This window comes from Propithecus coquereli, unplaced genomic scaffold (assembly GCF_000956105.1).
Source record: "Propithecus coquereli isolate 6110/MARCELLA unplaced genomic scaffold, Pcoq_1.0 Scaffold66, whole genome shotgun sequence".
Classification (NCBI taxonomy): Eukaryota; Metazoa; Chordata; class Mammalia; order Primates; family Indriidae; genus Propithecus; species Propithecus coquereli.
Window position 1 is genome coordinate 1761447 of NW_012152618.1, and position 9732 is coordinate 1771178.

Genomic DNA, 9732 nt, shown 5'->3' on the forward strand with positions numbered 1-9732 from the left:
CTATGCACACCTCTAGGTTAGCACTGTGTTACAGTGACACTATCTCCCCAGGGCCAAAGTACCTGTTAGGAAGTTTTTATTAGGTTTTTAACTAAGACCAGGTAGTTAGGGAAGACTGATTTCTTTAAAAGCTCAGCAATGTGATTGAATACATTCTGTTAAATATAACTACCCATGTAGTAAAATACTCACCTCAGTGTGAATCACTTTAATGAAGTAACAGAACTGTCTCGCATCTCAACCTAAATGACCAACATTTAGGACATAATTAATTCGATAAGATATGATTGAGCTGCTCTAAGTGCTAATTATGAAGACTGCAAAAACACAGGGAAATGTTTATAATTTTAGGTCATAAAAATGGGATGGAATATTGCATGTATAGTGTAACTCTTTTAAACATGCACACACACACACATAATCACCCAAATGCTGAAAGTATTAATAGTATGCTACTGGTGGTTGGAATGTGGATTTTTTCTTTTCTTTTTTTCCTATATTTTAAATGTACTTTTATTATTTTTATGAAATAAGGAAATTGAGATTTAGAAGCATTAATTAATTTATCCAAGGTCAAGCCAAGACTTGAATGTAGTTGGCTAAGGGTCTCTAAACTAGTAATCCCCATGGTTTAGAAGAGTGTGCAGATCCTCTCTTCAAATAAATCTCTATAACTGTACATTGTCTCTTGAGGGTTGATTTTATTTTTGTTGGCTTTCTTTGTTGGTTTTTTAGTTTCTGCAAGGGGGAACAAAAAGATAAACTGTTACCTGTTTGCCATTGTGAGTTACTGAGGACAAGATGGTTCTCAAGGTCTTGAATCCCATAGCAATGTCAAGAAGATGAGCAGCAAAAAAAAAGTTGTTATAGTGTCCAAGTACGGACATGGTCATATACCAGGCTAGGTAGAGGAAGGACTATTAAGACAAAACAAGGGGAAGACATATCAGAAAACAACACATGACTGTTGTCCTATGTCAAGCTAAATAAGCCAGGAATAGAAAGTTAAACACCACATGTCTTGACTTACATGCGGAAGCTAAAAACAGTTGATCGTATAGAAGTAAAAAGTAGAAGAGAGAATACTAGAGGCTGGGAAGAGGAGGGGGAAGGGAGGGATAGGGAGATATTTGTTAAAGGATACAAGATTACAGCTAGATAGGAGGAATAAATTCTAGGGTTCTGTACCATGGTAAGATAACTACAGTTAGCAGTAACATATAGTTTTAAATAAGTAGGAGGATATTGAATGTTCCTAACACAAAGAAATAATATGTGAGATAATAGATATGTTAATTACCCTGATCTGATCACTATACATTATATATATGGAAGCATCACTGTGTACCTCGTAAGTATGTACAATTAGTACTTGTCAATTAAAAAATAAAATTAATTAAACCAATAAAGCAATTCTGATTTCATTCTATTATATTCACTCCATTTACTTCATCTTCTTAGACCGTAAGTTTTCATGATTCTAATTAGCTATATCAGCTTGTTCTCTGTGTGTTTTATTTTTATTTAGTTAGTTCTAAAAAGTTCAATGTTATTTTCTCCTTTAAAATGGTAACTGTCCATGTTTATCCTTCCATAGAGAAAAATTTACAGATTTAATACTTGACAGCAGAATTTCTCAACCTTGGCACAACTGGTATTTTGGATCGGATAACTCTTTGTTGTGCGGGCTGTCGTGTGTGTTGTAGGATGGTTAGCAGCATCTACTAGATGCAATGGCCCTGCTCTCCCCACTAGTTGGGACAACCAAAAATGGCTCCAGACATTGCCAAATGTCACCTGGGGGGCCAAATTGTCCCCAGTAGAGAACATGTGTTCTACAGTCAACCAAAGAACCAACCAACTTTCCCTGCCTCCTTTGCTTCCCTACTTTGATTTTCATTTATTCACTCATTAAATCAGTGTCTGCTGAGACCTACTAATTAGTGGAGATTATATGAGGTGTTCTATTAACCAAAACCAAACCAAAAATTGGTTTATAAAACAAAGTTTTATTAACTTCACATGAGTAGGTCTAGAAAAAAACCCAAATAGTATTTGATATCACTGAAAACTACAGTAAACCTGGTAATACAATTAATACTATTTGTAGAAATATACTGGATTATAATTAATAGAAGTGGTTAACTTCATATAGGCTAGAAAATATATATACTTTTGGGGGGCAGTGAATAAAGCAGAACAAAAATACTGTGATTGCTCTCACTTTTGGATTATTTATTTATGTTGGTACAGATGGGGTCTTGCTATGTTGCCCAGGTTGGTCTCAAACTCCTGGGCTCAAGCGATCCTCTCGCATTGGCCTCCCAAAGTGCTTGGGATTACAGGTATGAGCCACTGCACTCAGCCTTTTTTTAATGATTTTTTTTTTTTTCTTTTGAGACAGGGTCTCAATCTGTTACCTGGGCTACAGTATGGTGGGGTCATTATAGATCACTGAAATCTCAAACTCCTAGGTTCAAGAAATCCTCCTGCCTCAGTCTCTCAAGTAGCTGAGCCTATAGGTGTGTGCCACCACACCTGGCTAATTTTTCTATTTTTTGTAGAGATGAGGTCTTGCTATGTTGTTCAGGCTGGTCTTAAACTCTTGGCCTCAAACGATCCTCCTGCCATGGCCTCCCAAAGTGCTGGGATTATATAGGTGTGAGCCACTGTGCTCAGCCTACTGAGCCCCAGGGTGAGGTTCTGAGAGCCATGTTGAGGAGTAAAATTGGTAAGGCTAGAAGGGAGAATTACAGAGGACAGAAATGGGACCAAGATTAGGCAAATAAATATGTGCACTGGAGGGAGAAGGAAAAGGAGGAGTCCATGCTAATAATTTAAGCTCAGATAACAAGAAGAACAAAAATACTAACGGAAAGAGAAAATTGTAGATAGGGCACTGGATTTGGTGGGAAGGAATGGAGGAAAAGGAGGATGGCGAGTTTGCTATGGGACATTCAGATGTAGGCAGCTAGCAGGCTATTAAGAAATGCAAAGGCTGAGGAAAAAGGAAACTTTATGGGCATATAATGAATAAGGAAATGCCCCTGGGCAGCAAGCTGGGTCCAGGGTGTGTGTGTGGATTCTATACATACGTTACCCAGTTAAATTTGAATGAGAGATAAAGAATTAATAATTTTTAGTATAAGTATGTTCCATGCAGTATTTGGGACATGATTATGCTAAAATGTGTTACTTTTTGGTTATCTGAAATTTAAATTTAATCAAGAATTCTATATTTAATCTGCTAACCCTAGCTGTGTTTCAGAGAGAAACTGTACTATTGAAGACTGAATACACATGGAGAGGTGACTGGCCAAAGGGAAGCCACAAAACTGCAGGTGGAAAAAAAAGCCTAACAAGGAAGATGTTTGAAGAAGGTTCTTCAGACTTCCTCCAGGTCTACCCATGCCCAAATTCTCTGGAGGACAAGAAACTCCACAGCAAGGTGAATACCATAGACAGGCTGCATCTGGGCAAAAGTGGGCCGTGCAAGGACTGTGGCATGGAAGACTGCCCCTAGCAGGCAGAAGCAAGATGCCCTGGCTCCTTACGTGGAAAAGACCAACTAGAGCAGGAGTTGAGGTTGCCTCCTTTCTATTCAGGGGAGTGGCTTCCATTATTAGATGAGAAAGTAGTTGCAAGATATATATATATATAGTTTATGATTCTAAAAGATACTTTTAAGACATGATTTTGAGCTCTTAGGAGGATTCTCTAAGATACGCAAAGTTCTGGGCCATGGCTGGGTGGGGCAGGCATGGGAGACAGGGGCAGGAGGATTTGGGGGGGTGTCACAGACCTTTAAATAGGAGAATGGAACTAACGTTCACTATAGAAGTTAGTGCTAGAATTAGAGACTGAAATCTTGAGCTGACGGTTTTTAGTAATGGGTGATTTTTTCCCCCATTATATTTTGATATATATTTAAGCCCTATGTTTAGTTTCCAAGGCTCTTTGGTAAAAGAAGGCTCAATCAAGAAAAATAACTCAATAATTTGATGTACTTAAATAGAGGGAAACTTAAATTTAGCACAATTAATGTTTAAAATTTATTTAGTAGTGGTTTCTTTTTAACATCTATGAAACTTTGCAGTATGCCATCTGCCCAATTAAAACCTGAATGAAAATACATATGAATTTGCATCTTAGCTTCTTTTTCTTGTGTAAATATATTTTCTATTGAAAGAAATGGAATGAGAGATGGGCTGGCTAATCGTATCTTTCCATGGGTCTCTCTCAGATAGAGTCTGAATGAAATGAGTTCATATCTGAATAACTTTCTTAACCGTCTTTCCATCTGCAGAACTCCCACACTCTCCTCTAATCAGAGTGCATTTTCTTTGTGTTAATGAAGTAGGCTTACGTTGTCAGTGAAAACGACTCCAAGTTTCCACATCTGATACTTCACATCAATAGAGTTCAGTCTGGAATGACAAAAAAGAAGACTGTGTAGATATATGCACACTCATCAAAGACTCAGAGGCTGTGAGAGCCTGACAGCATTCAGTTTCCACGGGACAGGACTGGAAACTTTCCCTGGAGACTAATTGTATCCCAGGTGCCAAGGGAAGCTCTGACACTGTATTCTAGAGTTTTATGATACTTTTTCAGATGATCTAAGAAAACAAAACAAAACAAAATATCACCACCTTCATCATCAAAGAAAGAACAGTTCTTTCTTTTTTACTTTTTTCCTTTCCAATATTCAATATAAGCTAAACTCACCTTATATATGACGTTTATTCCTAGAAAATACTAAATTAACCAACACGTATACGTCAAAAATTTCCTCACTTTCATTATACATTTGTAATTGCATTCCAACAGAATAATTTTTTTTGGTTCAAATAATAATAAAAACTAGCATAAATGTACACATTTATTTTACAACTAATGTGAACTAAAATAAAATCTTAAGGTTCCCCCCAACTGGCTGACTGAATGGAACCCCCCTGTTGGCCAAGGGGATATCCTAAAACTAGATTGCTTGCCATGAGGAGGGAGGTCGGACACAAATGAACAGTATGCAGACTTTCTAGTTGCTGGCAGCCATTCCACCCCCAGGAAGGGAGCTAGCCACTTATTTAAATGTAAGCATACTAAGCCTATGTGTTTGATTGATAAATACATACATGAATCGTCCTTGTATCTGAATGTTCACATTAAGATAACATTCATATAGAAGCCAGAAAACTTTTAAAACCTGACCTTTCTAAATACTTTAGTGTAGAGACATTACATGTAAATTTTTTCCTAGCAATGTATATTATTTATTAGATCTTTATTCTTCTAATTTTATTGTCCATATTTAAAGGTGTTAATAAATGACATTAATTTCTTAATACTTTGCTAGAGGTCAAACTTGCAAACATTTACTATGTAAAACAGTGGAAAGTTTCACCAATTTAAAAAACTATTTGTTCATAGTAAAAAACAGTCTAAAACTTTCCTGTTCATAGTTTTTTTCTAGAGTCACAAACGTGACCACGGAAAATTCAGAATTCAGTAAAACTATTTAACTCTACGTTGCTTATCAAAGATCTGAAAATGTCTGTGGACAACTCAGCATCACTCACACCATAGTCTTGGTTTTATGTGATATTCCAACATAAGGACCTTAGTTCCTAAGGGTTGTCAATCTGCATTTCATCTTACACACGGTGACACAGTCTTTAAATACATTTGTTTTCCTAAAGTAACCAAGTAGTATTTTTGACCTAAGTTCATATTTCTTTATCTAACTACTTTTCAACTGAGTTTCACACTAGTTTTAAAACTCAAGTAGCTTAAACAAGTTTTCCAATAGGTAAAAAGTGTATGACCAATAAGATAGGCCAGACAAAATAACTTTTTAATGCTAGCTAATATATTTATCTAAGACAAAATAACACTGCTCATAGAACCATAAATATCTATATTTTCAAAGTAATCATCACATCCCTAATTGACTGTGACTATAAATACACAGACTAAAAAGGCTGACATGTTTTTAAGGGAAAGTATTATGTTTCTTCCAAAATTATTAAGTGGCTACAATAAGAAATTATATTTTTAAAAACATGAATGCTTTACTTGTATTAGAGAAATTAAGTTGATCAAATTTGTTAAAAAAATATATATATGTATATATACATCACTCACACTAGACATTTATGTGTGTGTGTATGTGTATATGTGTGCATGATAGTCAATCTCAGGTGGATTCAATTCAACTGTTTTTACATTCTTCTAATTACAACATATTATGCCAGGAAAGCACTCTATAAAGAGTGCTTCATTTTGAAGTAAACTTTCAAAGTAATAGTATAAAGGTATAGTATTTCAGGCATACTATGTCTTTGCTATTAAAAAATACAATGACTATAATAAAAGGATATGAATTTTGAATATTTTTAATAATAGAGCTACACAGTTCCCTCTTCTAAAACATGAAAATTAACTTCTTTTCAGACAGGAAGCATCAGAAACCATAGTCATATATTGTGCTTTTGCATGTATTTTACTTTGACTTAAGGGGCATTTGAGGATAGAAAAGGCAAATTAAATCAAGAACAAAAACATGAATATTCTTTCTTTCCTCTTGCTCTATGTAGATAACAAAAAAAGGCACCTTCAAAAACTAATAGAAAAAAATCCAATCATTTCATAGCTCCAAATACTCAGAAGCATAAAAGTAAACTTTTTATACCTTCTCTGTTTTCCTCATCTGTCTGTTCCTCTGACATTGAAGGGAAGGAAATTAATGCACTAGCAAGTTCAGGAATATATTAATTTTTTCTTCTTGCAACCTAAACCTGTGGGACAGAGCAGAAGTCACACTCACACAGCTGATAAGGAACTGTCTTTCTTTGGCTTCTTCTTCTCTCTGGCGTCGCTGAAGTCCAGAGCCGCTTTGTCCATGCCCAGTAATTCGCTGATTCTATCTCGGCCGTAGAACTCTCCATATTTATCCATAACCTGAGGGTCAAGGGAAAAAAAGCATTTTGTTGGTTTCAACCACTACGTAACATCAGCTATGTGTGTGTATACAGACATCTAATTATTTTTATACTTACTGTATAGTTGCTCTATTTTAAAGATCACATAAAAATCTACTTTATGGCTCTTATTCTATGATCGCACTGCTTAAGGTCTAAGCTAATTGATAGCTTTTTAAAGAATACCTATCTGAGGAACCAGGTTTCTCATTAAAGAGAGGGAGACACACAAAAGGAAGATGATGAGCGGAAGTGTGAGAAATGTGAGGAAATGGAACGAAAGTGACCTTTTCCAAGTTCATATGTTATGCCAGGAATTATGCTTTATTCCATGTGATTGTTACAATACGTAAGTTTCATATTATTACCATCCCACTCTGCAGATAAACTGTGTCCTAGAAAACTTCATTTAACTCACCCAAGGTTGCTAAACTTAACAAGAGATGGGGTCAGAAAGCATCTGGGTCATGCCTGATACCCCAGCCAGTGACCTTCTGCACAGGCTTCTGTGCAACACCAAGCGGGATGTCACAGGATGGCATCTCTCCACGGTTATCACCTTCAACCATTCAACTCTCCAGCCACAGCCCCCATCTTTCCACCTCACTCCCCTTAGTAGCCTGACTCCAGCAATTCTTCCGTCACACCCGGACCTGAAACCACATCACTGTCCTCATTTTAATTCTTATCTAGTAGAGATGTTGGTGTCCATCATTAGAATCGTCTCCTAACAACCCCACTTCGTCTCCTTGCCCACCGCTCCTTCTGTTGCATTTGCCTGGCTTTGCCCATTTGTTGTGTTTTTAGATCAATGCTTGGACATGACATCCAACCTGGGATACAGCTCCTCTTGCCCTGCAGTCCATACAACTCGCCAGTCCACACAGCGATGAGAATGGAGGCAACAGGAAAAGCAATGAAAGAAAAGCAGGAGGAGAGATCATTGGTAGCAAAAAGGGAAAAGAGGAAGAGCAAGAGAGAAACGAGGAATGAGAAAGCAGAAAGGAGCTGACACAATGTCAAAGTTAGAGATGAGAGCAAATTAAGAAAGAAATACATAAAGAGAAAGAAGGAAAGAACTAGCAGAAATAAAAATTGGATATATACAACCAGGTGAATTAAAGGAAACATATAAGAGCTATGGTAGTTAGAAAGCCTATGAACATATACTATTGGGGTTTATTAAAACCATTTGTTTTGCATTTGATAAAAATGGTCTGGGCTGGTCTGAGTGGGAGTTCTCCATGGGCTGTGTTCTCACTCCCATTCCCTGCAGGACAAACTGGGTCCTAGAGTAGCAAAGCCAGGAACAGGCTTCACTGCCATTACAGTTTATCTATTTAATTGACTATAAATACATAATTTCCTTCAGAGAAACTCTTGCTTTAATAATTCAGAAGCTTCCTCTTTATTCCATTAAATAATTAATAGGAATAAATGTTCGAATTATCTATTTAAAATTATTTTAAAATTATTCTTTCAAAGCTTTTGCCTAATCTGGATACGCTCAGATGTACTAGTCAATTCTACTCAAAATGCCGAGTCACAAGGGGACAGAATCTTGCACCAAGGAAAAAAAAATCAAAGACATACCGCTTCTTTCAACTAAAAAGTATTGAGATGTATACATACATATATATGCACACATCTATACGTGTTTGTATGTATATACGTATAGTCAATGTGATTAATGATGTAGCTGATTTAAATTCTTGGAGCAAGCTCTATATCTCTGCTCAGACTGGCAACAAAACTTTTCGGCAACCAGTTGCCAACCATCCTTTGAGTAGCACTGAACTGGTGGAACCAGAGGGTTTATTTGGCATGTACATCTGGCCATTCTGACCATTAGTGGACTCTAAATGGTGTACACTGGAATTCATTATGAAATGTGTTTGAATTGAGTTAGCCTGGCAATTAGAGCAGTTCAAGAAATGAGTAAGGAGCTACAAAATAATGATTATAGCATTTTGCAATGTACAAGCACTGTTACATAAATTATTTCATTCATGAAAAATGGGGTCCACATTAAAATTCTGTGTAGTAAGTAGGGCAGAAATGATCTTGACCCTCGGGTTAGAAGCTCTCAAGAGCAGAGCCTCAGGTTGTGCCACCGTAGATGCCTGAAGTCCATTTCAGTGTTCTTTCTGTCACCTCCTGATGCTGTCAGCATCAGAAGAATAAGGTTCCATTAAAAAAGTCTTTAAAGTTATATAAAATAAACAAAATTCAGTCCTTTGTTGTTATCCAACAACTTTATTTCTTTAATGCAAAAGAGGATACCAGTGCTAGTGATTTATCAACTGTCTTACCGGAAAATAGCCTTTAGTCAGCTTAGGTTACCCAAACAATTTCAAAGAAAGTTCTTGCCAATAATTGTTAATGTTGTGGACTGAGCACTGTTTATCTAGCTGAGTGAGGACGGGGAATGAAGCCATGCCTATTTATTTGGGGCTTGTGGAGTGTGGATTTCTTATGTGCTATTCTTGAAATTCAAATTCAATTCTGTTGCGATTTTGAAATAACATTAACATGCAGATAAAGCACATTCAGTATCTATCTTATTTTACATCTAAACCACAACAAATTCAAATCTGAATTGCACTTTAAGAAAAATACAGAGAATTTATTCCTTCTAAGAAATATTACCTTTCTTTTAACAAATTTGTCCCAGTAGTTGTTGGGAAATGACCTAAAAGATAGAAAAGCATAGAAATAAATTAGAATTATTTTTTAAATGATAAATAATAAC

The 9732-nt window shown here is 36.3% G+C and overlaps 1 protein-coding gene across 1 annotated transcript in view; it reads right to left on the bottom strand.

Moving 5' to 3' along the window:
- RYR2 (ryanodine receptor 2 (cardiac)) overlaps nt 1-9732 on the bottom strand; it is a 509242-nt gene that overhangs the window by 17724 nt on the left and 481786 nt on the right. Inside the window, 4 exon segments of the mRNA XM_012660153.1 lie at nt 771-917; nt 4367-4427; nt 6827-6960; nt 9630-9672. Of these exon segments, the coding sequence (XP_012515607.1) occupies nt 771-917; nt 4367-4427; nt 6827-6960; nt 9630-9672 (385 nt within the window).